The 27636-nt window shown below is 41.5% G+C and overlaps 1 protein-coding gene, 2 long non-coding RNA genes and 1 pseudogene across 3 annotated transcripts in view; 3 read left to right on the forward strand and 1 right to left on the reverse strand.

Annotated features, from left to right (window-relative positions):
- The window catches only part of LOC148735176 (uncharacterized), a 1695-nt gene extending 619 nt beyond the window's left edge, over positions 1-1076 (reverse strand). Inside the window, exons 1-2 of the long non-coding RNA XR_015998474.1 lie at positions 854-1076; positions 43-109 (exon numbers count right to left, since the gene is read on the reverse strand). This is a non-coding gene — a long non-coding RNA (uncharacterized LOC148735176). The remainder of the gene's footprint in view (positions 1-42; positions 110-853) is intronic.
- Positions 1077-3421: 2345 nt separating this feature from the next.
- Positions 3422-4759, forward strand: LOC148735177 (uncharacterized). The gene is made up of 2 exons (XR_015998473.1): positions 3422-3643; positions 4077-4759. It is a non-coding gene; the product is annotated as an uncharacterized LOC148735177 (long non-coding RNA).
- An 11593-nt stretch (positions 4760-16352) lies between these two features.
- On the forward strand, positions 16353-17432 carry LOC148735178 (uncharacterized; annotated as a pseudogene).
- A 5787-nt stretch (positions 17433-23219) lies between these two features.
- On the forward strand, positions 23220-25892 carry LOC111332995 (uncharacterized). Its single transcript, XM_022938498.2, has 2 exons — positions 23220-23678; positions 23922-25892. Exons 1-2 carry the CDS (start codon positions 23220-23222, stop codon positions 25890-25892), a joined length of 2430 nt encoding a protein of 809 aa, XP_022794233.2.
- The last annotated feature ends 1744 nt before the right edge of the window (positions 25893-27636 follow it).

The following is a 27636-nucleotide window of genomic DNA, read 5'->3' on the forward strand; positions in this document are numbered from 1 at the left end:
ATTATTGTTATTATTACTATTAACTCGTGGTGTAGTTCTTACCTTTCGTGTTCCTGGGAGGTCCCTTTACAGCGACCCAATCGTTTGTGCTTTCTTAAGTTGCTCTTTGCTGAAAAGGAATTTCCATAATCTCTACACTTATTAAATTCTTTTTCCTCTATATCTTCAGAACTTAAAGACGATGATTCCTGAGTTGTCAATAACAATAACAAATAACTTATGTAAAGAGCCTGAAGAAGCTACATACGATAGAAAACGCGGACTGACACTTCTCTAATTATACGAAAAAGGAATCGAATTTAAAAACCATTAAGCAAGCAGCAAAAATTTCCGATATAATCTTGGAATAATTGTTAGGGTAGTTTGCTAGGTATCATACTTATACATGTCTCGGACGAGACATCTATTATCATTTGCTAAAAATAACATTAAAGGAACAATGTCACAGTATAGTCAAGGAATCGTTACTAACCACCCTCCCCCCCACCCCTCCAAAATAAAAATAAGAAAACACAGACGCATACATCCACCAGAGAAAAAGAGGAAATGAAAGGAAATACAGGAAGGAAACATTTCTTTGTATATGTAGCAGTGGAATCCGTAAGAGAGAAACCACAGCACACGGTTAACGGGTTCTCCAGACGTTTATTTAGTAAAGAGCGCGGAAAAGCTCCGCAACTCCTTCAAAAACACTTTTTAAAACATACACACGTCTCTTACCATGAGTAGTCTATCTTTGAAGGGGGTCCAATTACGAGACAATACAATCGTACCCTAATTGCGTGACCTACGTGAGTAACGCACGACGCGGTACAACACTTCTACATATACTGCTGAAAACATGAAATCTCACCTCGGAAGACCAATGCTCTTTCTTTAAATGGTCCATCACACCAAGATCTCCATCGCTTATCACTGCCGAACACTCGAAACAGTCTCTTTCCTCGTCTGATGAAATAGCAATAATTTTATCCTTGAGAGAAGAGTAGTATAACTTTGTGAGTTCGATTAATATCGATTGAATTTAGAATTCAATTATTTCTACCACTATTGTAATTGGGAAAATAAGTAAGTTTCCTCTGCATGGAAATAATTCAATGAATCAATGTGTCCGTGAGCTCCAATGTGTATCCTGAGCCGTCGCCAGTCTCTATTTCATTTTTCACTTGGATCTCGAGTGGAGGGGATGGTAAAGATAATAGAGGATATTACATGGCCAAGCGATGATACGAAGGCCAGACGAATGTTTCCGAACATTTTCCAAACATTTTCCGGAAATTCCCGAAGACGACCGAAGGAGATCCGAAGATGTTTCGATCATACACCAATAAATTTAAGTGTAGTTAAAAGGGACAAAACATTTTAGATTTCAACAGCCGGGATAAACTACGCCGACCCCTCCCCCCCGTCTCCCCTCTCCCGAAGGGGGAAAAGAAGGTCAAAACGACCTTTATGGGATGGAAAGCGAAGGACAAGCCGGAAAAAAATAAAACTCAATCAAAAAATTTCCCCTGATACAAAACAATATTCCGGAATAAGAATGAATATATGAAGTTCATATATTTTGAACTGCGGTATTAGATACGTATGATGCACGATCCTCGCAGTAGATAGCGCTATTTATGTAATAGCGAAAATCAGACCTTAAAAAAAATCAGAATGTATGAACTTCATATATTCAAAATATATGAATTCAAAATATGTCAATTCATATAAATCAAAAATTTCGTAAGAAACTTATACGGATCTGATTCGAAATGGCCTGAAGAGCGGCTCACTAAGCTTATTCTCTTTGACGAAACCAATGTATAAAGCGAAACAAACAGTAATTCGTTAACACAATGTCCAGGAATAGTCCAGGCCAAATGTCACTGCAAAATACAACACGAACAATCACTTCCATGATCAACGGCCTATTTAAGGCTAACTCCGAAAAGCACTTCTATGAACAGTGCATATTTTCAACTTTAAAGGTCCATAAACTGCATTGATTAGATAAGCCAGAGAATACACATCACCTTCAACGGACGGTTTCCGTTCCGTCTACACGCTCTATTCTCATATTATGACCTTTTAAATGCGGCGGTTTTGGAACGGCAGTACTAGTATATATACCGAAACACAATATTACATTTCGTAAAAAATTACATCGACGGATTTGCGCTCACAAACCACACGGTAAAGCGTCCAGGAAACAGGCAGAAAAATATGCAAAGCGAGAAATATTTCATGAGTGACATAACTATTTTGAAATGGGGTTATGTCACGCATAAATATGTTTAGGTTACACAGAGTAACGTTCAGGTTACGACTATTTTCCTTCTACATTGATAAGCTGTACCTCAACCCATTCATGATCCCTAATCAATGCACCATGCCGTTTGGCTATTTCTCCGTCTACTGTGGAAGGAAAAGTAACTCACCGGTGTACACTACCCAAGAGGGTATAGAGGAGATTATGATTGACCCACGGGTATACACTACCCAAGAGGGAATAGAAAAGAGTAAAAGTGACCCTCAGGTATACACTACCCAAGAGGGTATAGAGAAGATTAAAAGTAACCCTCAGGTATACACTACCCAAAAGGATAGAGAAAAGAATAAAAATAACCCTCAGGTATACACTACCCAAGAGGGTATAGAAAATATCAAAAGGAACCCTCAAGTATACACTATCCAAGAGGGTATAGAGGAGATTAAAGTAACCCTCAGGTATTCACTACCCAAGAGGGTATAGAAAAGATTAAAAGTAACCCTCAGGTATGCACTACCCAGGAGGGTATAGAAAAGATTAAAAGTAACCCTCAGGTATACACTACCCAAGAGGGTAAAGAGGAGATTAAAAGTAACCCTCAGGTATACACTACCCAGGAGGGTATAGATGAATTTAAAATAACCCTCAGGTACATGTATACAATACTCGAACCTGGAGGACCATTCAATACTTTTTCAATAACACTGTGGTTGGTGCAACACTCATTTAAAAAATAAGACGGAGACAAAGCTGTTAAAGGAGAGTAGCAAGACAGAAATTAACTTATATAACCATTATTCTTTCCCACTTCCTAAATCTTGGTATCAAGCTCGGCTGTACTTGAATGAATTCCCCGTGATCATTCGACTGTAGGCATTTCCCGCCATACCTATCCGGTAGTTTACAGTCAAAAGAGATTTGATTTACCGCATCAACAACAGGAATAGTAATTCAGTTAATAACTCACAAATACACTTGCCGGAAATTCTCGCTGTTCAAGTAGTGCGGCACAGAGACTAAATGAAGATGCAACATACAAGTTGTTTGGTTGCCTGGTGTTGAACGAACAGCCTTGTTGGCGGGCTTGAGACCGCTGGAGTGACACTACGTATTTCATTGGAGAATTGACGAAGCGTTTCGTTCTTTGCAGAAGCATTCAGCCCGATTCCACATTAGAGAGCTTAAGCATCGGACGTTTTTGATTCACGGACGTCAACCGGAAGTTTAAATATGAGCTTCGCAATCAGTACGCATGTGCAGACGTTTTTGACGTGAGGTCGCAGACGTGAAAGTGGGATGTTTGCCGTGCGTGTTGTTTTGCTCTGTTTCAGGACTGTCTCAGTACAAGACTGACACCATGTCTTCATTTTCAATCGTCAAATCAAACCCGTAAGTACATTGTAGGTTTCATAAGAAAGTAGTTTTTTATCTGCACTTAAACAATAACTTTTAAAAATGGGACAAAATGTACCTAACTTCGTGTTTGGCACAAGTTTCCGCAGGTTCTGTTACTTGGTTTTGTTTGATCGTGAATTCTTTTTTGTTTGTCGCCATTCTTTTAGTTATCCTACGAGCAGAGGTTTTTTCCAGAACAGGAAAAATACTTATATAATAGCAAGTTATCTTGCCATGTGTTTGTTTTTGTTATTAGTTGTTTTCTTTTTGTCGAGAGGTTTATGTCGTTGCCGTATTTCACGTTCAAGAAAGTGCATTAATTTCCCCGCCATTAAGCTTTTTATTTTTAGTGCTGAAATGTGATCGACTATTTTATACAGCTACTACCTACAGTAACACTCGCTTCTATCTTTTTTCTTTTATGTAGTGGGCCTATGGAATGGTCTGAACAGCACGACATAGCACTAATGAAAGAAGTCAGAGTGCAGAATCCGTTTAAAGCAAAGAAAACGAGCAACCGAGCGCAAATATGGCTGTCGATCGCAGAGGCGCTAAGTGGATTACAAGATCCGTTATTCAAGGATTCAATGACAAAAGGATCTGTGCAAGATCGTTACGTTTTGTAGTGCAGCCCCTTTATTCGATATAGTATCCGTGTAGGTGTTGAAGTGACGTGGATTCAGTAGATCATGATTCCACTGACACAGTTTGTGACCATGTATATCGTAAATATAATTCATCACCGTATTTGATATCATGCTAAGTTCAGGAACCGGTCGGCCGAATCGTGCGAGCATGTCGCTATATCGGCAAGGAAACGACATTCGCCTGAGCAAAATACATAGACCCTCTAACTTGTCGACAGTGGTTCTCTGATTACAGTGGAAGGTGTCCGGTAGTCGAAGCGCATCAGCCAGCAGTGGAAGGTCCTTTTTTTCAACTCTAAACTCGGACTTGCACTCAGGTTCCTCGATACTCTCGATACTAAACCTCGCGTATTTTTCGTACGAAAACTCAGGGTTTTTTGACGAATTCTCTTTCAGTAATAGCAACAGTTCCTCATCTGACACCAGTCCTTGGTCATGAGCGATTAAAAGTGATTTTCTCACATCCTTTAAATACGGCATGTTGCAAATTACGGCCACATTTCCTTTGTAAACAATGACCAAAAACGTGACAACTGTGATCAGCTGTCACGTTCGTGGTGACGCAGGTGTCCAGCTTAAGTAAAAAATTTCGCGCCTAAAACGCCGTTGTCGATCCAGTCTCCCCCGGTATTCTGACGTCCGTGACATCAAAAACGTCTGATGCTTAAGCTCTCTATTAATTTTTCGTTAGCACGCACTGGAGCTTTTTCGGGCCGAGATTGGATCTTGTAACTCTTGAAAGTTCAGTCGATCGATCGAAGACTTCGGCGTCCATGATGAGATCGCGCTAAGTGATTCCGATCAAAGATTCATTGTGAATTGTTAATTAATAGGTGAACCTTTAACTTATAAAATAACAATCACAATGGACGGAAGGTTCCTTGCCGAGCTGTCCGTAACGCACAAGTACAATACCTGACGTTATGCTTTATACATGCGAACGAAACAAGTGATCTGGATTCCAAACGCTAACGCGCGCGTTTTTGTTCACAAATATAACAGACATGGATGGCTGAAACTTTATATTTCAGTAACTCCTCATTTATTGTGAGGCAAGGTTACAAGATACCAAGAAATGCAACGGTATTTTTGAAAATGCAGCAATGTTTTGCTACGAATTTTAAATTACAGCTGAAGAGGCTACACGCATTTTTTTTCCGGCATTCTTCATCGCCTCAAATCTTTTTCTGCAATTTTTTGTTTTAAGGTACTACTCACATAATTCAAGGGGCTCGTTTAATTCTTCGTAAGCTGTTGGTTTATCTTCATGGCATGCCCAGTTTTGATTAACCGCAGAGACATCTACCGACTGCAAGAGTTAATTGGTTCTCTACGTTGATGACAGAAATGATAGCGCCTCTTTAGAATACGTGCTGCGAATTTTTTCCGGGGCCAAAGCTCGTCATGTTGAGAATACTAAGTGCTAGTCGGTTAGATTTCATCTACTCTGCTACTGCTTTGAGCTCACGATCTAACCTTAGTTCAAGATCGGTAAGGTTCTTACAGGAACAGTAAATGTTTGTGTCATCAATAAATAAGTGAGAAGTAAGTCATTGATATATAACAAAAACAACAAAGGTCTAAGAACAGATCCTTGAGGAACCCCACAAGTGACTGATAGGAAATCAAAGTCATGACCATTAACACACACAAATTTTTTTCTGATACAATGAATATATGAAGTTCATATATTTTGAACTGCGGTATTAAATACGTATGATGCACGATCCTTCGCAGTAGATAGCGCTATGTATGCAATAGCGAAAATCAGACCTTAAATAAGAAGAAAAAAAAAAAAAAAAAAAAAAAGAAAATCAGGCCTGTACGGGATTCGAACCACTGACGTCTGCGATACTAGTGCAGCGCTCTACCAATTGAGCTAACAAGCCAACTGGAAACAGGCCGTTAAGTTGATTCGTAATAAACCCCTGATGATAAATCATATACAATGAATATATGAAGTTCATATATTTTGAACTGCGGTATTAAATACGTATGATGCACGATCCTTCGCAGTAGAGAGCGCTATTTATGCAATAACGAAAATCAGACCTGAAAAAAATCAGGCCTGTACGGGATTCGAACCACTGACCTCTGCGATACTAGTGCGGCGCTCTACCAATTGAGCTAACAAGCCAACTGGGAGCAGGCCGTTAAGTTGATTCGTAATAAACTCGTGATTATAAATCAGATACAATGAATATATGAAGTTCATATATTTTGAACTGCGGTATTAAATACGTATGATGCACGATCCTTCGCAGTAGATAGCGCTATTTATGCAATAGCGAAAATCAGACCTGAAAAAAATCAGGCCTGTTAGCTCAATTGGTAGAGCGCTGCACTAGTATCGCAGAGGTCAGTGGTTCGAATCCCGTACAGGCCTGATTTTTTTCAGGTCTGATTTTCGCTATTGCATTAATGGCGCTATCTACTGCGAAGGATCGTGCATCATACGTAAATTGTGTTCTGTTGGATAGATAAGATTGAAACCAATCATAGACTTTACTTCTTACTCCATAATGATGCAATTTCAACAAAGTAATAAGTTCTTACTAAAACATTTAGTGATAAAAACGAGCGATAAAAAATATGAACGACGTTTCGACCGCTCCACGGTCATTTTCAAGTTAGAGTTCATGAGTAAATTTCCGCATTCAGAAATCGTATACATGCGGAAATTTACTCATGAACTCTAGCTTGAAAATTTAAACAAAAGAATAGAATAATTCACTGTATCAAAGGCTTTTTTTAAATCAATGAAAATACCACAGCTAAACTCGTTGTTGTAAGCTGAGTAAAAAGGAGGATCAGTCGGGTATCCCATTAACCCTTGCGCGTTATTATCGATGAGAAGGTGTCACATTGCCTCGAATTCGAGTGCACGCGCTGGAAAGTTGACTGAATTTTGAACGGCTGTTTGTCCTTATTCAGGACCACGGAAGGTGATTTGAACGGTTTTATGTATTCTTGTAACAGTTAAGTTGACTTTAGTACTTCAGTACTTGAACTTGCTCTTCTCTAAATGGAAAAAAACGCCTTTGTTATGAGTGGTATGCACGAATGATGGGCTTTGTTTATGCGCTTTACTTTAACGCTTGATCGATATTTTCCTGTTGTGCTATTATTGGTTGGTACTTAAGCATATTATTCCGCCTGGTGGTTCCTGAATAATGGCACTTTTCAATATTAGCGAAGGTCCCCTTAAGTCCCCGAATTTTGTAGGAATATGTGGCCGTTGAAAATTGTTTAAATTGGCGCCAAAATTTTGACGTCTTTCCTCGACTGGTGTATCACCCGGCCCGCTTTTGATCGATCGATAGCCTTTGCTATCTGTATTAAATGCCCCTTTTAGTACATCTTTGTAAAGGTTTGCTCCTTACTTAAGGTTAGTATCTTGTGATGGAGTGTTTTCTTCATTTCTTTTGGTAACTCGAGTCGCTTGCCACTTCTTCAGAAGACTGGCTTTTCACGGCGATTTTTCCTTTCGTCGGGTAGCAACTGCAATTACAATTTGAGACTTGTAAGTCTAGCCGGGGCATTTCTGGGATGTTGTTATCTCCTTCTTATTCGTCATATGGTGGAATATCCGAAGCGGCAAGAAACCGATTTTCGACGCAATCGAAGTCGAAGATTATAAGCACTGAACGTCTTCGATCTTCGCTTTCATCCTCTAGCTGTTTGGGTAAATTGAAAGAATATCACATTGAAAAGCCTGGAAGTCTCGGACAACAAGCCAAATTGGAAAGTTTGATGTAAGTCTGACTATCCAAATCCAAGCAGTTGACATAAATTAGTGGCGAACGCGAGAACACTTCGCTGTTGATCTCAACTACCTCCATCTCGACAGAGTGATTACGTGACTAGAGCGAATTGATAATATAGTTCGAAGGGTGGAATTGTGGGATACCCAACTAATCCTCCTTTGCTGAGTAACTAATGGATTCGGTATTTATAAGTGCGTGATCAGTTGAACACTTCTGTTTAAAGCCAAACTGAAGTGAGTAGAGAATATTATGACATTCAAGATAACCATAGAGGCACTGATACATAGCTTTTTCATATATTTTGCTAAAAAGAGATAGCACTAATGGTGGCCTATAATTATCTTTTTCTTGTATAGAGCCTTTCTTGAAAATTGGAGTAACTCTTACCAATTTAAATTTATTTGGAAAAATGCCGCAGAGAAAAGAGTCATTAATTAGAGACGAAAGAAGGAGAAACATGGGTTTTAAGAATTTTTAACACTCTGACTGGAATACTGCAAGAGCCAATAGATTTGTTATTGTCCATTTGAGATATGTGAGACTCAACTTCAAAGGAACATTGATTCAGGAAAATTGCTATTTAGGAAAGAGGTAGGACAGCAACTCTCCTGTGGAATATCTTTATCAGTGTTTCCACCCACATTAACAAAAAAAGTTGCTAAAGATGTCGGCAATACCACAGGTATTGTCAATAAATTTGCCACTTTCTAGAAGGGTGGAGATATAGTCAGCTTTCACTTTACTAATGTTTATGATTGATCTAATTCCCGACCAGACTTTTTTAATATCCTTCCTGCTACACAGAAAGTAATTCTTTAAGTAATTTGACTCGCTGGCTTTGATATCTTTAACAACACTATTCCTGAATTTCTTTTGTAGAGATATCAGATTTGGATCTGATTGCTTACTTTTTATGACTTGGGAATAGGGTTTACCCCTGTATCTTATCTTAGCAAGTATGTCCTTTGTAATCCATGGTTTAGTAAATAACTTTGTTTCATGTTGAGAGAGCTTCCAGTATGGTGTATGACAGTTAATAAACTGGGAGATTTGATCATAAAAAAAAATCAAATTTGGTGTTTGCATCTAATTTACTATTTAATTTAATTTAATTTAGTTTAATTTAATTTAATTTAGTTTAATCTAATTTAATTTAGTCCATTTTCACTGCATTAAGTTTTGCATTGGGGAAGGACTAGAAAGGAACATAGGAACCATTCGTGCTAATCCACCCTCCCACCTATCCCACCCCAGGGGAGGACATCCATCACACAGTAATCTCGTGTGTGGGAAATTAACGTCTCCTACCCCAACCCTGCAGGAGATGGGACCTCCATTTATTCGTCCCTATCCGAGAAGACTAGAATATCTAACCATTTCTTGATGTTATAGAAAGGTAGCAAATTCTTCTCAATTATTTTAAGACCTTGAGTGTTGGTCCGGCCGGGGCTCGAACCCTCGACCTCCCGCACAACAGTCCAGCGCTCTATCCATTGAGCTAACCGAAATGTTAGCCCGGTCGATCTGCTTGGAGGTTGGTTTTAGACGCTGTTTATATGGCACTTTATTGCCAGCTACTTTAAAATGTGCGGATTACTGTGTTTCAGATAGTTAAGAGAAAAAAACTCGGCAACTTATAGAAAGAGTTAAGTGACCCGTTGGAGATTTTTTAATTCGCTTTCACTTCAGAGAGGACTCATTTGCAGACCTAATTAAAAGTTTAGAGTATGGTCTGAAACACCAATCAAGAAGAAGTCTACCACTCGGCACTGACAATCATACAGCAAGTCTTAATTGATCTGAAATTTTTTGAATGATAGAATGATTTACTGAGATTTACCAATCAAGAAGAAGTCTACCACTCGGCACTGACAATCATACAGCAAGTCTTAATTGATTTGAAATTTTTTGCGACTAAGTCCCTTTGCGTGTCTGTTTATTCTGCATGTGTCGAGAGCAGTTTCGAGACGAGAAGGACAATTCCTGTCATTTCCTGGTGAATTAAGTAACATCAAATGAAGGTTTCATGATGTTGCTTAGTTTCCAGGTATTATCGGGGGCATTGATTGCACCCATATTAGGATCGTATGTCCAAACAAGTGCAATACAATGGCATATATCAACAGAAAATAATTTTACTCTGACAACGTTCAACGTTTTATTATGGCAATGCAGTCATCATTGCCATCGTTGCGCACTGGCTTGGATGGACTAACGATTTGTGCATTTTTGAGAACAGCAAGATCGTAGATAAATTGAGGGAAACTACTGTTGATGGCATTCCAGTAGGTGTTAGAAGGCATGCTTGCGCTTGCAGGGCGTTTTTAATGACACCAATACTCAAGCTAAAAAATCAAGAAGAAATGCGCTATAACATAGGCGCACTAGGTGTGTTATTGAGAGATGCCTCAGTTTATTCAAGCGACGATTTCCTTGTCTGCACCTAGGACTTCACACAGCCCAAGAAGATACTCTTTTCATTCTTGAAACAATAGCGGGATGTTTCAAATACTTTCTTTGAATGTGGTTGCATCCGCTTCCAGCATCTTTGAATTTGATTTACGGCCCGTTTCATCCCATTTGGATTTTGGGAGTTAAATTTTTTTCTCAATTCTCCCTCGCTCTTGCCTTTTTCGTCACTGTCTTGTTTTACTTTTTTTAAATTTCCCTAGAGACATTTCAAGATGTGTCTGAACTCCCGAACATCGTTGTTAGGTGGTAGGTAAGGCTTTATTTTGACACGGAAAATTATCATTTGAGTATTACAAGTTAAAACTAAGACTGTTTGTATCTTCTTTACCTGATTGCCATGTGGAAATCCGATATGTTGGAGACCTTCAGATTTCGCTTAAATTTGTCAACAGATCCAACATTTTTTAAGGTATTGAGCAAGTTATTTCATAACGTGGCCCCGCCAAAGGAGAAGCTACGTTTCAAATAATTGGTTCCCGGTTTGAATGAATGAATGAATTTAGTCATGGAGTTGGTGGTTGTCCGTAGTGATAATCTTATTAAACAGAAGTTGATCTTTCTTCTGTATTAAAGTTGATATCCCGAGATCTGTCGTGGTGGAGTAGATATATCTACAAGCTCTTTTGCAGAAGTTATCTATTCGAGCCAAATACTTCTGACAAGCAGATCCCTAGACTTCTATGCCATAGGCAAATAAGGATAAGAAGAGGGAATCAAATAACTTGTTATGTTGGTCTTGAGAGTGACCATAAAATTTGCAGACTCTCAAAATGTACAGTCGACTACTTGCTTTTGCTATAAGGTTGTCAACATGGATTTCCCAGCAGCAAGGGTTTTCTTGAAATGTGATACCGAGCAACTCCAACCAGCTTTTACGTTCAATGCCAGGTACCAGTAGTGGGTCAGGCCTGGTAGTCTTGCTGCGGATCAGCATTTCCCATGTTTTCGAAAGATTTAAGGTCATTCTGTTACTATTAATCTAATGTTTCATATTGTTGACCTCGTTATTTGTCGTGTCAATGCTGTGTTTGGTTACAGGGATACTAAAAGTAATATCTTCTGCAAATTTCACTGTAAGGTTCCTTCGAGGGATGGCTAACTGTGCATCATTAACCATCAAAGAAATCAGAGTGGGGCTAAGAACCGTTCCTTGAGGCACGCTTCTATCAGTGTCTAAGAACTCAGTAGTTAATCCATCAACCACAACTCTCTGTTCTCTGTTTTCTGAGACTTGGGAAGTCAAGAATCCAATTGATGACATAAGGATTTTCCCTGTTCCCTTAAGTTTATCGAGGAGGATGTGATGAGGTAAAAGCCATTATTCCCTCGGAGTTTCTCAGGTTGTAATTATATTTGTTATTTATTTATTTATTTATTTAAGGATTTGTACAAAGTACTGGTATAAAAACAATAGGACATGAGTCCCCTACTAGGTTTAAACACCAACCCAACCCTCAAAAACTAAGCATCCTATCCCCTCTATCCCCTAAATCTAATACACTTACACAAAAAGAAGACAATAGCTAGAAACTAACAGCTACAAACCGAGTGGGTATTTATCCGACGACATTTAGGACACCTTATTTTAAAAGTGCGATAGTTTTCGCCATCAAAAACATTTAAGAGTCTGTTAAAGTAAAACTCCTTAAGCTTGCGCTTAAAAGAGCTAAGGGACTCTGACTGCCTAGCATCAACTGGAATATTGTTCCACAAGGGGATAATTCTAATTAAATAAAAGTCTCCAAAAGTAGATGTTTTGCTCATATTTAGTTTAAAGGTAAAAGCTGAGCATCCTAGGCGAGTCTGACTGGTAACAGGTGGAAAATAATTATCAATCGGTTGGGGTTAGATCGATATGTCCATGAAGACATTTAAAGAAAAATATGAGATCTAAATACTCCAACCAATAGTTAAGTGGTAATAGTTTAAGACTAACAAGACGATCCTTATAGGATAGGGTACTATTTCTAAGAATAAAATGTGTGGCTCTTCTCTGTACCCTTTCCACTAAGAGTAAACTACTAATACTAGACTAAGGTGCCCATAGCTAAGAACAATAACAAAAATGGGAATGTACTAAGGAGCAGTAAAGTCGCAAAAGTGGGCCCTCACAACCAACCCTGCGCAATTTCGTTTAAGAAAACCTAGAAGCCTATTTGCTTTAGCAACTATCATAAGTAAGTGTTCTTTCCAGGAGGTGTCCTTTGCAATTATAATCCCCAAATCTTTTTCAGTTGAGACAACCTCCAAATCTATACCATTTAAATTATAGCTACGATGGGGGCTTATGCGCTTTCTAGATATACGTAGATTACCGCACTTTTTAGGCTGGAAATATAATTGATTTGCTAACGACCAATCATAGACCGAGTGCATGTCCCCTTGCAAATCGTTACAATCATTTATATTATTTATGATCTCATAACGTTTAGAATCATCAGCAAACATAGCCAGAAACGCACTCTTAACTACAGTAGGCATGTCATTAACATACAATAAAAATAGAATAGGTCCTAATAAAGACCCTTGAGGGACACCAGATCCAACAGCAGTCCATTTACTTGAAGTTCCATTTATAATCACTCTCTGATGCCTTTCAGTTAGGTATAGGTGGAACCAAGAGAGTAAAGGGTTATCAATTCCAAAAGCTTTCAGTTTAGACACTAGTTTTGCTGGGCACACAGAATCAAAAGCCTTTGCAAAGTCAAGACAGATAACGTCAGATTCTAACCCACGGTCCAAAGCTTTACCAATGTCGTAGAAAACTTCAGTGAGCTGGGTGACACATGACTTCCCTTTTCTAAAACCATGTTGAAAAGGATACAACATGTCTTTATCATGAGGGACAAGTCGAGTAGGAGCCTAGCACACAAGTACCTATCGAGAAAGTCCCAGAAGGAAGTTTCCAGCCGAGATTTATTGAATTCATTAAGTGACATTCCCGGGGATATGCTAATGCAACTTTTGGGGAATACCTTCTTGCTTATTTCTTCAACGTGTTTGCACCAAGTAAGGAGAGCATCTATGGTAACCCCGAAGGATTTCGTTTGTCCAGCCCTCTTGATAATTCGATCGTCAATTCTTATTACGACGTCTTCATTTTGGACAGATAATCTCTGCCATGACCCAATTATCATTGGCTCTGTTTTGGCAACGTTTAAGCTAAGCTTTTTGGCTTTAAGCCAGCAGCTTGAGTTACTTAGTTCAGGGGTTAAGGCTTGTTTGAGATCTGTTTTAGCCTACAGTGAAATGTTTGTGTCATCAGCAATCATCCTTGGCGCAGCTGATCGCTGTACTCAAGCAAGTGAAAAAGATCCTACCATTTGAAATGAGAAAGTGTCTGTACCTCGCATTCATTATTCTGTACTTCAACTACTGTTCAGAGACATGGCATTTCTGCGATAAAAACAACACTGCAAAGCTAGGGAAAATTAACGAGTTCGCCCCCCGTTTTGTCTTTAATGAAAACGGAATGCCCTAATGCGAACTACCACTTGTAAATCAACGCCTCCGAAAAATAGTCTGCATAGTTTTAAGAGTTATAAATAGTGAACATGCAAAGAGTATCAAAGAACTGATGGAACATACAAAGAATTATTACGACCTACGAGGAACGACATTTTGGGAGGGAGGGAGGGATAACTTTATTTAATGAGGGTGAAAACACTTTACAGTTAAAACTGCAATGTCGGACTTCGATTTACCTTAAAATGACAAAGCCCCATTTTAAGGGAGACAGGTATATTTGAAAGGGGGCCAGTTCCTGACTGCCAGACTCCCTTCCTCCTTCCCTAGTGACCCCTGAATATAGGGTGCCAATTATTTTTCCTTTAGTTTCATGAATAACAATGGTCAAATAAAACTTTGAAGTTACTGGATATACAGCTTGACCGTAGTTGTGTTGTTTACTACAGCTGTCTGTTAACTTCCTGTCCCTCAGTTTATTTTCTTTTTTGTGACCGCCAGTATTGGTGTTTTGTACATTTTTCGCTTTTCTTCCATTGGTTCCTCTTTCCTCTTTCCGCACAGCCTTCTGTTACATGTTTCTCTGGATGGAGGACTACTTCTATTGATGTTTACCTTCCTTTCCTCTCCTTTCGCTTACATTCCCTTCTTTCAGCTTGTAAGGTAATTATCTCGTTGTGAAAGTTAATAGGGACCTTTAGCAGTGACGACGAGAACGTGAACGTGAACGTGACCGACCGGAAGTTGGGAAAACGAACTTCGATGCTACCACGCATGCTTAATCGAGCACGAGTCGTCGTCCACATCTCGTTCAGGACGCCATTTGCCGCCATTTGCCGTCTTGACGGGAACGTGAGTATGTTTTATTTGTTTTCTAATTTCTACTTACCTATCTTAGGGATTTCTTCAATCTAAAGGGTCGGTTGGGGAATAAAAACAGTGCCGAAAGTGATTTGATCGTACCGTGACGGAAAAAAACTTGATTTCTTTCGAGTCGCAGATTGCGCTTTACAATTTACAGCGGAGAAAGCAATGGCGAATGATGATAAAAGTGCTGTAGGGTAAGTACGTAGCCTTATAAATGCTTTTATAAATAGAAATCGCGGACATTTCGTTACTTTTTTGTAATTTATACCAGCTGGCATTTTTAAGATTTCTGGGCTTTGAAAAATATCCGAACCGCTCGGATCGACTGTGTATGTAAACTTAGCTTAGCTCTGAATCACTTGACGTTGATTACAACACTGAAAAAAAGTTGAATTGTTTTAGTGGATAATTTTTGCATTTTCAAATTAGCAGTAAAGGACGCGTCCACGTAACCGATGTGCTAAAGTGTTTGTCTCCCGCCGTGGACGACGGTCGCGTCCCAGGCCTAAATCGGTCATATACGTAGTCGTCCACGCTCTCGTCTTCAGTGCTAAAGGTCCCTATTAACTCAATAACACGATCAAAGGCCGATATGACCATACCAATCCAATGACACGTAGGGTTTGTTTGGCTACCAAAAATTTAAGTAAGTTATCTTCTTTTTCATCCATACCCTTTTATTTGCGGGGGAATTTTTTTTACCGCCTTCTAATCACTAGAAATCGGGGACATTTCGAGCCCGTTAAGAAATGTCAGCGGTACATCGTATTACAGACAATTCAATATGGCGGCGTTGGAAGTGGAGTGAACACGTAACTTTCTATTTTCGTAAAACCCCGCCAGAGAAAGGCCTGGTACGTTACTATCCCGGAAAGCCAAGGGAGACGTCAAAACAAAGAAAATGGCGGCGAAATTGTGCAGTTACAGGGACTTGTATCTTTCGTGTTCTTCCTTCCTAAAACTGGGGTATTTAAAAATGGCGTATTGGACTTTTGAGCTTTGCGAAAATACGAAGAGTCTCCCGGCTCAAGGTAATTTTGTGGGCCAACATATTCGACCGTTGACGAGCGATTTAGTTGAGCAAACTTCTGAAGAATGCATATCGAACTACGCAGTTGCGAATCTTCACAAGGTTGTTCCCACGACAAAAGAATTGTAACACCTAGTCGAAGCAGATTTTAAGAGTTTGTATGGGAAAATGGAGTCAGAATTATAAGTTTAATCGTATAACTTGGGAAAAGGTAGGCTCGAATTTGAGTATTTCTTTTTCGTAACGATGGACGCTTTAACCGATTCAGGCTGCATTTCCAAGTACGCAGCGAAAGAATAGGGAACTTAAGATACCAAGATGGGGAGCTACAACAGGGACGACACTGTGGAGTAAGACTGGGACGAGTCCCGTCGTTGCCGCCAAAAACAAAATACTTAAGATTGTGTATTTTTGAGTAAGACGGCGACGCCGATAATTTTCCCTTTATAACAGCAATGACATCGTTTAAAGATGCTAGGAATCTTCTCCTGGAAAGCTAAAACAATGGCATTATCGATGACAAGGAATTTATTTTGCTATATGAAGGAAACTTCTCGAAGAATCCAGAATTTTCATATGAAGACTACGAAAGATTCGACTTGGATGCGATGGACGATACGGAATGCAAAGCTGGATTTCGATTCACAAAAAATGAAATACCAAGACTAGCCGAAGCACTGGATATTCCTGGAACGTTTTCTTGCCACCAAGGCTCAACAGCTCCCGGAATAGAAGGACTATGTCTGGTGTTAAGACGACTGACTTATCCGTGTCGCTACTCCGATTTGATCCCTCGTTTCGAGCGACCAGTAACAGAGCTGAGCATGATATACAACGTCGTTTTGGATTACATTTACAACGCACACGGCCACAGAATAAGCCCGTGGAACCACACAATTCTAGACCCTGTTAGTCTAGAGAGGTATGCTGAAGCAGTCCATGACAAAGGTGCAGCACTGGACAATTGTATAGGTTTCATAGATGGGACCGTAAGACCAATCTGTCGTCCTGGGGAATTCAAAAGAGTCGTATACAATGGTCACAAGCGGTACACGCACTAAAATTCCAATCATTTACCTCGCCCAATGGTATGATTGCAAATATGTACGGGCCTGTAGGTAAGTCTATGGTTCATAATAGACCCCCTCCCAAAAAAAAAAACAGTAACCAGTCTTCACTTTCCTTGACTTTCTTCTGGTTCTCAACAACTCTCTGCTCGTTATCCGATGCATTTTCTTTCTCAATCAGTTCCTCCAGTGCCATTTCAACTGTCATATCAGTTTCGATTCCACTTTCTTTTTCTCCCCTTTTAAACTTGTTTCTCAAATCTTTTGAACGTAGGTTGCAACGATCTCGGACTGCCCGCTTGTCAACTTTAAAGTACACTTGCTGAATTTTGTTTAAGTTTTCGGCGACCTCTTCCCATTTAGTTCCTCTCGCCACCGTGCCCTTTTTTAGTCCCAGTAAATGGATCTACAACCAATATTTCTCGACATAATTTCTCGTCATGAACAGTACTCTATACCATAGGCTTCCTAAAGATTATAATCAAATCAATCCTTGAATAAAGAGTAACCTTAATTTATGTGAATCCTGACTGATACTCGACGAAAGGTAAACAATTACCAAACTTACAGTCTAGATTTTTACTTAAAAATCGAGTTGCCCTTCAGTTTGCTCTCTCTACTTGATTTAAACACTATACTCCTATCAGAATTGCTCAACTTTACTTACATCGATTTACTTTTCTTTGCTGTGTTTTTCGCGGGAGCATCCAGGATGGCGACTGAAAACACAAAAAAATAGACGGTCAATACACTTATAAATATTTATTCCTATTTGAATTCATTTACATTACAAACACGAAAAATATCATGTTAATAAGCATTCCCATCGATATGTATGAAACTAGAATCGAGTACAATGTTTTACAAGTCAGAAGAAGATGAAAATACTCACGTTCTCGACACGATGGCAAAACTCCCTCAATGGCGTCCTCGACGAGACCACGACGGCAAACACGCGAGGCAAGAATTCTCGTGCGCATGCCCGGTTGTGTAAATTTACTTCCGGTAGCCGTCCTAGCTCGACCGTCGTCCTATCTTAAGGTCCCTAATATCCCATTCTTAGACACCCATTTTGAAAAAACAATCTTTTCCCATACATTTTCTTATACCGTCTCGGTGCCATTTTGCTTGTAACACGAGAACCGCCTCCGCCATATTGTCCCAAATTTCTGGCAATGTGTAAATGTTTGAGAAAAGTTTGCACTTTGGGTTTTGTCAGGGATGAACAATGCTCGTTAAGGGAATCATTTACCATTCACCTAGTTACCCATTTTTATCAGGCATTTGCAACTTTCTCGACATAAAAGCCACCAAAAGCATTGTTCAGAATTCACAGTTTTCTTATGGAGAGTTTTTAGCTTTGTTTAATTCATTCCCCCCGGAAATGGCTGTAGAAAGGAACAGAACTTTCGTCCCAATTGACACCTAACTCCTTTGTACCCACCCATCCCACCCCAGGGGAGGACATCCAACACACAGTAATCTCGTGCGTGGGAAATTAACGTCTCCTACGTTCCCTAACCCTGCAGGAGACGGGACCTCCATTTATTCTTCTCTATCCGCGAAGACTAGAATATCTAACCATTTCTTGATGTTAGAGAAAGGTAGCAAATTCTTCTCAATTATTTTAAGACTTTGAGTGTTAGTCCGGCCCGGGCTCGAACCCTCAACCTCCCGCACAACAGTCCAGTGCTCTATCCATTGAGCTAACCGGGAGGCGGTTGTAGAGAGCCCAGTTTCTTCATTGTTGAAGATTTCGCACAACAATGTCAAATTAGCCGTTAGACTGAAACATGCTGTTATATCGCCGGAACGTAACTTGTGGTTATTTGAAAATGGCCCTTTTGTTTGGGCCGACTAGCGGCCGAATGAACCAATTGCGAACTGGTATCGATTGGGTCTCGTGGCTCAGTAGCACATGGTGTGGTTTAAGTGCATAGATTCGTGTCGGGGACCGTGAATGCTATGCTTGTTGCAGTTTTGTTTTTTCCCTACCGTTGATTGCACAGAGAATGTAAGTATCAGGTTTATAATTTCCTTCTACCCGGATCAGTTGTTAATTCAAGTTTTCTTTCGTTCAGTTTTTACCGTAGGCGTAGATCATTCAAGACAACGCAAAATGTCACAAATGGTGGAAATGTTTGTACTCGGAGCTTGTCGAACCCGAGGTTGTCAACAAGCATGAGATGATCGTAATTAAAGCGTTTATATCATTCTAGAACTACGCGTCAGAAAATCTCTCTGCAAATTGTCCCCGACATCAGTAAAAAATTTTCTTTCTAAATATTTGATTGCAATTGGATTTTGTCGAGCGATGGATGCATCAAATCGTTTGGATTTCGACCTCGACAGTGGAACGAATGTAAATGGTTTCGAGATAGAATAAATATATGAAAATCATATATTTTGAACTGCGGTATTTGATACGTATGATGGACGATCCTCGCAGTAGATAGCGCTATCTACTGCGAGGATCGTCCATCATACGTATCAAATACCGCAGTTCAAAATATATGATTTTCATATATTTATTCTATCTCATTTATCACTTTCACGGGTTCATTACGAATCAACTTAACGGCCTGCTCTCAGTTGGCTTGTTAGCTCAATTGGTTAGAGCGCTGCACTAGTATCGCAGAGGTCAGTGGTTCGAGTCCCGTACAGGCCTGATTTTTTTCAGGTCTGAATTTCGCTATTGCTCAAATAGCGCTATCTACTGCGAGGATCGTCCATCATACGTAAATGGTTTCGTTTACGTTGGAGATGGAATGGATCCTGGACTGCCCGATTTTCCTATCCAGTTTCCTGGAAGAATTGATACATCGACAGTAGATGGTAACGTTAGTCCTGTTTGTACCACAACAGATGTTTTTGCTTGGCCATTAAGCTACGGCGGCCTCTCACTCATACTCAGGCCCCCACCAGGCACTCGCGTCGATTTCGAAGGATTGGAACGGCAAAGGGACTCGCGGGAGCAACGCAGCACGGCTATGCTGTGGGCAAATGTTTGCTAGGAAATTGAAAATTTACTGAGGGTAATTCCGTCCAAACTCCATGCGGGCCAAAGCCCAGAGGAAACTAAGAGAAATATTGATCTTCTCTCGGAAAAGTGGGAGGCACTGGAAGAGCTACACAAGAAATACCTTGTTGGAATGAATGAGAGAAAGCGCTTAGAAGAGGTACAGAATCGTTATTCTAACCTGAAACGAAATGCGCCTGACGTCATTAATGAGTGCGAAGGTTTCTCGCAAAAATTGGGCTCTCCACCTGGAAATGTTGGAATGGATCCTAGACTACCAGATCAGGACGTGGAACGTGATGACAATGTGTCAGTCTACTATAAGTCTTCTTCGTCACGTAGGAAATCTCTGAAAAGGGTGCTTGTCTCGAAAATGAAACTTGACCTGGCAAGGGCTAGGGTAAAGGAAGAAGCTGAAGCAGCTCGAATGGCATACGAGCACAAACAAAGAATGGAACTTAGGCGCATAGAAGAGGAAGCAACATTAGCTGAACTAAAATGGAAGATTGAAACGGAGTACCACGATGATGGAGGTCTGACAGCTGGCGCTGCTAGTCCCTTAGATGCTATCACGTTCCTGGTTGATAAGAGCCCACATTCTACTGCGGTCACCTCTGACAAAATTAAGGCCAGTGGATCTGACGCAAACCCGGGTGCCACCTCCGTCATTGGTAATGAGACTGTATCCCAACTGAACCCTTGTACAGAAACGCCGGCCACTCCAGTGTCGGGAATTTTGGAGTCTCGGGACAGCATGAAAACTCAACCGAAGTCATCCTTGTGAACGATAGAGTCTAATGTCCCTAAGATCCTTGACAGCGTGAAGTCACCCCAGACATTTAGAGTACGCAGTGTCCAACAATCACAGAGGGCTACTTGTAGTAGTAGTAGTCTTTATTTCCTCACAAGATAAAAAATACATATCTTATGTGACAATATTTGAGTAAAAAGTATATATATCTAAATTATAAACCCACATAGCTCATAGCTAAATTGTATTTAAAAATTAATGCTGAGTGGAATGCAGCCGACACGGTTTAGTGGGAATCCAGTGGATTTCCCCTTCTTTCGTGACCAAATGCGTATACATCTCGAAAGTGATTTGCTTACTGATGCCCAGCGTGTTGAATATCTCCCTAAGTTTGTTACTGGAGAAGCTTTGGAAGTGGTAAAGCGAATCAGAGGCTGTTCATTCATTCAACGACATCATGAAAACCCTTGAGGAACGATTTGGTCAAACAATAAGGGTAACTCAAGCATGCATGGAAGATCTTGTAGCTGGGCCAAGGCTGACCTATGGGGATAATATTGGACTTATGAACTTTTCTGAGAAGCTGAATACAGCTACAAAAATCCTTCAAGGCGACACTGAACGTGAAGCGAACGTCGCAACAAACCTCAAGCGTATCGTTAGCCGTCTTCCTAATGATCTGATCATCAAATGGCAAAACGAAAACTACGAGATTGTTAAGAGTGGAAGGTCTCCTCGGCTGAAGAACATTGCTGCCTTTGTGAAGAGACAAGCGTCCATTAGAAACGAACCAGTGTTTGGAGGTCAAATATTGAGGCGTGAGAATAAAGAGCCTAAGGTGCCTCCCAAGCCTCCAATAAGGACTTCCACAATTGGTGCCACGGAACTTGGAATTAATCATCCCGCCTCTGGCTTGAGAAACTGTGGAGTCTGCAAGTCTAAGCGTCATAAACTTCAATATTGCCCTATAATCAAGAATTGCGAGCATGTTGCAGTCCGAAGACAGTATGCGACCTCCTGTGGATTTTGTTTCAACTGCGGCATTGAAAGGCCTGGTCATGGTTCTAGCTCGTGCCCTGAACTGCCTGCATGTTCAAAATGCCCAGGGCGTCACCTTAGTCTTCTGCATACTGACAAAGTTCAGGATGGCCTCCGTCCTAACTCACCCAACAATAAGGAGTCCAATGACAAAGGTGACAAGCCCCCAGCCACCCTTCATCCCACTAGTCACGAGGCAGTGAATACAAGTAAAACCGCTGATGCTAATCCAGACAAACCTGAACCAATATCCATATCGTCTGCTGGCTTGTCTACCACAGAAACACAAGTTCTGTTGAAGGTTGTACCTGTCATTATCACCGCATCGAATGGTAGTACTGTATCGACCTACGCCTTCCTAGATAGTGGCTGTACGGATACCCTCATCGACCTTGGTTTAGTGGATCATCTTGGTATACAAGGAATACCTGAGCAGATTGGAATTAATACAATCACGAACAGTGGCAAGGTAGTAGAGTCTAATCGAGTATCCTTTACGTTCAGTTCCGTGGAGAGTTCTGGGGAAAGTATTAAGATTTCTGAGGCCTATGTCCTACCTGACCTTAATAAGTCACAGCGAGCCTTGCCAGAGCGAATTGATGTCCACAACCACCCTCACTTGTGTGACATTGAGTTTCCAGCAGTTGATATTAAGAGAGTGTCCATTCTTGTGGGAAACAACATTCCCTATGCGCATATACAGAAAGAGTTCGAGTTCCTGAGGATGCAAGGAAAGGACTTTATGGTTGTCGTTACCTCCTTGGTTGGCGTGTTTGCAGTTGCTATGGTGGCAAGAACACCCAGGAAGTCTCAGTTAACTTTGTTTCAGTTGATCACAAGCCCGTTGACCTCATTTAAAAGTTTTGGAAGCTTGAAGAGTATGGAGTAGTTAAGTCAGGAGAAAAGCCCCTCTCAATTAAAGATAAGAGAGCAATGCAAATAATTGAAGACACCACACGTCTTGCGGATGGACGTTATGAAGTGGGCATGCTTTGGAAGAAAGATGAACGCTGGTTTCCAAATAATCTTGATACGAATATACGAATATAGTTTATATCTGACCACTTGCATCCCAGAGGCTGAATTACGGGCGCAGTGTAAGGTTTAGAACAGACGTCAGCATATCAGGCGCCTCTGGCAGCCGCTTCGGTCTATTGATCTCACCTTCCCACCCATCCCACCCCAGGGGAGGACATCCATCACCCAGTAATCTCGTGTGTGGGAAATTAACGTCTCGTACCCCAACCCCGCAGCAGACGGAACCTCCATTTATTCGTCCCTATCCGAGAAGACTGGAATTTCTAACCATTTCTTGATGTTATAGAAAGGTAGCAAATTCTTCTCAATTATTTTAAGACCTTGAGTGTTGGTCCGGCCGGGGCTTGAACCCTCGACCTCCCGCACAACAGTCCAGCGCTCTATCCATTGAGCTGTCCGGGAGGCGGATATGGTCAGACAGCGCTCAGAGTCCCTGAGACGTCGCCTGACGAAGTCGGGGAATGAAGAGATGGCCATCAAGTATCGCGAGGTAATGGACAGTTACATCAGTAGTGGAGTTGCTCGCAAGTTGTCTGAGAAGAAGTTAGCTAAGGAATCCAGTACCCATTGGTATCTCCCACATCAACCCGTAACTTCCCCTACCAAGCCTGGAAAGGTGCGTATTGTTTTCGATGTGGCAGCCGAGTTCGAAGGGACCTCGCTTAACAAGAATCTGCTGAGCGGGTCAGACATGACCAACAGTTTAGTCGGTGTCCTCCTGCGTTTTCGCCAAGATACGATTGGTATTGCCGCAGATATTGAAGGAATGTTCCACCAGATTCGTGTACGTGAAAAGGACCAGGATTCATTGAGGTTTCTATGGTGGACAAATACCTACGAAGACCCACCTGATGTTTATGTTATGAAAGTACATGTATTTGGAGCAGCATCTTCCCCTTGCGTAGCTAACTCCACCCTGAGGTGAGTCGCCGATGACAATGCTGAGGACTTCAGCCCCAGTGTCATTGCAGCTCTAAAGGGAAATTTCTACGTTGATGATGCTCTTCCTTCTGAGAATGATGAGCAGTCAGCCGTTCACCTGGCCCGAGATATAGTCAACATCCTTGCACGAGGAAGTTTCAACCTGACGTAGTTTACGTCAAATTCGAAGGAAGTGCTGAAGACAGTTCAAAGTGACAAACTGTCCAACCAAACTCTCGACCTCGATTTGGAAGACCCACCCGTTGAGAGAGCACTGGGGGTACTTTGGTTTGTTGGAGATGATACTCTTGACTTCAAAATAAGGCATCTTGATCGCCCTGATACAAAACGTGGCATCTTGTCTACTGTTTGTTCCTTGTTCGACCCGCTAGGGCTCGCTGCACCCGTAACGCTAGCTGCAAGAAGTTTAGTGCAAGACATTAGGAAGGCTAACGTTGGATGGGACGAGCCTCTTGGTGAAGAGTTTCTATCAAAGTGGAGGACGTGGAAGATTCAACTACCTTCTTTGTCACAGTTGCGCTTTCCACGATCCTATTTTTTACAAGATGGTGACCCGAAAGACTGCAAGTTGCAGCCCCATGTCTTTTCGGACGCATCAGAAGTTGGGTATGGTGTATCGTCCTATCTGCGAGCTGAGTATCCAGATGGTCGGGTTCATTGTACCTTTGTCATGGGAAAGGCTAGGAATGCACCAGTGAAGTTTGTCAGTATTCCCAGACTAGAGTTGCAGGCAGCATTACCTGCAACTCGTGTGTGTAAAATGCTGCGAGAAGAATTAGAACTGAACATTGACAGGACATTGTTATGGACCGACAGTGAGATAGTACTGCACTATCTAAGGAATGAGGAACGAAGACTTCAAACCTTCGTTGCCAACAGAGTTGAAGAAATAAAGGAGCACTCACCCGTGCAGGATTGGAATCATGTGCCAGGGACTTTGAATCCCCCAGACAAGGTGTCAAGGGGACTGACCCCATCTTCTCTGACTGCCGACCACAGTTGGCTTCGTGGACATGACTTTTTGTGGGGACCAGAGCATTCCTGGCCGAAACAAGAGTGTAGAACCCTACCTCGTGAAGATTTGGAACAAAAGAAAGAAACTCATGTACACTCCCTGGAACTGAGCTCTGGTTCAGTGGTGGCGAAGAAAGGAAGTTCAAATTTTGAACCCATCAAAGATTCTATGGAAGACCCTCTCCAAGCCCTTATTACAACCTGCTCAGGTTGGACCCGCCGTAGGCGCAAGGTAGCATGGCTCCTACGGTTTATACAGTTCGTTAAAGATAAAGGGAAGGTCCAGATTAGAAGGTTAACTGTCGACGATTTGAATGCAGGTACAGTGGCTATCGCAAGGATCGTTCAGGGCTCAGCATATGCACAGCAGATGAAGGATCTGAGGTCTAATGGTGCCGTCCGAGCATCGAGCAAGATTGCAGCCTTAAATCTCGGATTGGATGATCAGGGAGTACTAAGAGTCAATGGACGTGGCCAGAAAAGAGTATCTGAATCTAACAAGGGCCGACAAATCATTCTGCCCAGGAATCATGCTGTAGCTGAGAAGATTGTTCGTCATGTCCATCATTTCATTGGTCATCTGGGGCGTGAGCATGCAATAGCCAAGATGTGGGAAGACTTCTGGATTCCTCAAATCCGTGTTCTAGTTCGCTCAGTCCTTTCCCGATGCGTCAGGTGCAAGAAAGTCCTGGCCAAACCCATGACCCTACAGATGGCACCTTTACCGGAGGCACGTCTGATGGCATATGAACCACCTTTCTCATATACAGGAATGGACCTTTTCGGCCCCCTGTACGTCAAACATGGCCGAGGGAGCACAAAGCGTTGGTTTTGTCTCTTTACCTGTCTAACCACCCGTTGTGTGCACCTGGAAGTTGTTAACGCAATGGACACGGATGATTTCGTCATGTGCCTAAGGCGCTTCATCAATCGTAGAGGCGACGTGAAAGAGATTCGTTGTGATAATGGCTCCAACTTTGTGGGAGCGCAGCGCGAACTAAAGGAGAGTTTGAGAAATGGAACCAGGGACAGATTGAGAGTGAACTTATTCAATATGGCTGTAAATGGATATTTCAACCCCAACTGCATCAAGTATATCCGGTGTATGGGAACGTTTGGTTCGTAGTGCGAAGACAGTCATCAAAGCTATCATAGGTGGACACGTGGTCATAGATGTTGTCTTGCAAACACTGCTTACCGAGGTCGAGCGTGTTCTGAACGGCAAAGCCCTAACTGTAAACTCTGACGATCCTAGTGACTTTGAGCCACTAACACCCGCCCACTTCCTTATGCAGCGCAAGGTTATTTGCTTACCACCTGGAGTCTTCGACAAGTTCGACATGTATAAGAAGAAGTGGAGGCAGGTACAATACCTTGCCAATCTGTCCTAAAAGAGGTGGCTTAAGGAGTATTTACCCAGCTTACAGTCCCGGGCTAAATGGCGGAAGGCGTTGCCTGATGTCAAACACAATGCGTTGGTGCTGCTAGTTAACGATAACACTCCAAGGGGACATTGGAACCTCGGACATGTCATTGAGACGTACCCCGGCCCGCATGGCCTAGTGCGAACTGTAAAGGTTGAAACTAAGGACAATGTCTACGTTCGTCCGATTCAGAAACTTTGTTTGTTGGAAAATGACTTAGAATCGATGTAAGAAACCACAGAATTGGGACGCTTTATGAGATCGCCCCAAGGCGGGGTGGATGTTTGGGCCGACTCGCGACCGAATGAACCAATTGCGAACTGGTAGCGATTAGGTCACGTGGCTCAGTAGCACTTGGTGTGGTATAAGTGTATAGTTTCGTGTCGGGGACCGTAAATGCTATGCTTGTTTGCAGTTTTGTTTTTTCCCTACCGTTGATTGCACGGAAAATGTAAGTATCAGGTTTATAATATTCTTCTATCCGGATCAGTTGTTAATTCAAGTTTTCTTTCGTTCAGTTTTTACCGTAGGCGTAGATAATTGAAGACAACACAAAATGTCACAAATGGTGGAAATGTTTGGACTTGGAGCTTGTCCAGCCCGAGGTTGTCAACAAGCATGAGATGATCGTAATTAAAGCGTTTATATCATTCTACAACTACGCGTCAGATAATCTCTCTGCAAACTGTCCCCAATTAACAAATGGTAAACACCACACCGTACACTATTGAGTTATGGATGCACGCGGGAGGTTGCTAAGCACGAAAGAAGCGTAAGAGTCGCTCGAGGCGATAGCCGAGAGCGACTCTAGCTTCTTGAGTGCTTAGCAAACCTCCCAAGTGCATCCATAACTCAATAGTGTACGCTGTGGTGTTTACCATTTGTTTTATAACATAACATTAACACACTGTAGCTAGAGTTCCCTTTTATTTAACAAATCTTACGTGACCAGAAAAAAACAAGCGCGCGCGGAAAAATAGTCTTTGCATTTGCTCACGTCAGCAGCGTACACCCATGGGCAAATGGGGGACGCTAATTTGACCAATCAGAGCGCGCGCTTTACTTTGGTTATGTTATAACACCTTTTGCTAAAAGTCAAATTTTTTCTCATTCTCCAGAAATTCCGACGCTATTATAGAGCATTCATGCTTGAAAGGACCGCCACGCTTAGTTGTTATCCGAAAAACACCCATTTTCCGCTATATTTTCTGGAAGCAAGATACTTTTTGTTAGCTGTTTCCGGTCGGAAAGTGAATCATTTCTTTTGACACGGTAGGGCGAAATGCTTGGCTATCCATTAAGCAACATATTTGAAAAAATTTGCACACTTGTTCCTTTCATAAGAGAACAATAAGCAGTGGAGCCTAAATGACCCGCATAAATCAAAATTTTGTGATCTTTGCAAGCCTCATTGGCTTGAGACTAAATCAACTGGCCCGATTATAA

Source organism: Stylophora pistillata, chromosome 3 (genome assembly GCF_964205215.1).
Source record: "Stylophora pistillata chromosome 3, jaStyPist1.2, whole genome shotgun sequence".
NCBI lineage: Eukaryota > Metazoa > Cnidaria > Anthozoa > Scleractinia > Pocilloporidae > Stylophora > Stylophora pistillata.

Bases quoted from the DNA above. Each gene is read 5' to 3' on its own strand.
- LOC111332995 (XM_022938498.2), top strand. From the start codon at position 23,220: ATGGTCAGACAGCGCTCAGAGTCCCTGAGACGTCGCCTGACGAAGTCG. The intron at 23,679-23,921 runs GTACATGTATTT...TCAAATTCGAAG, and splicing joins CTGATGTTTATGTTATGAAA to GAAGTGCTGAAGACAGTTCA.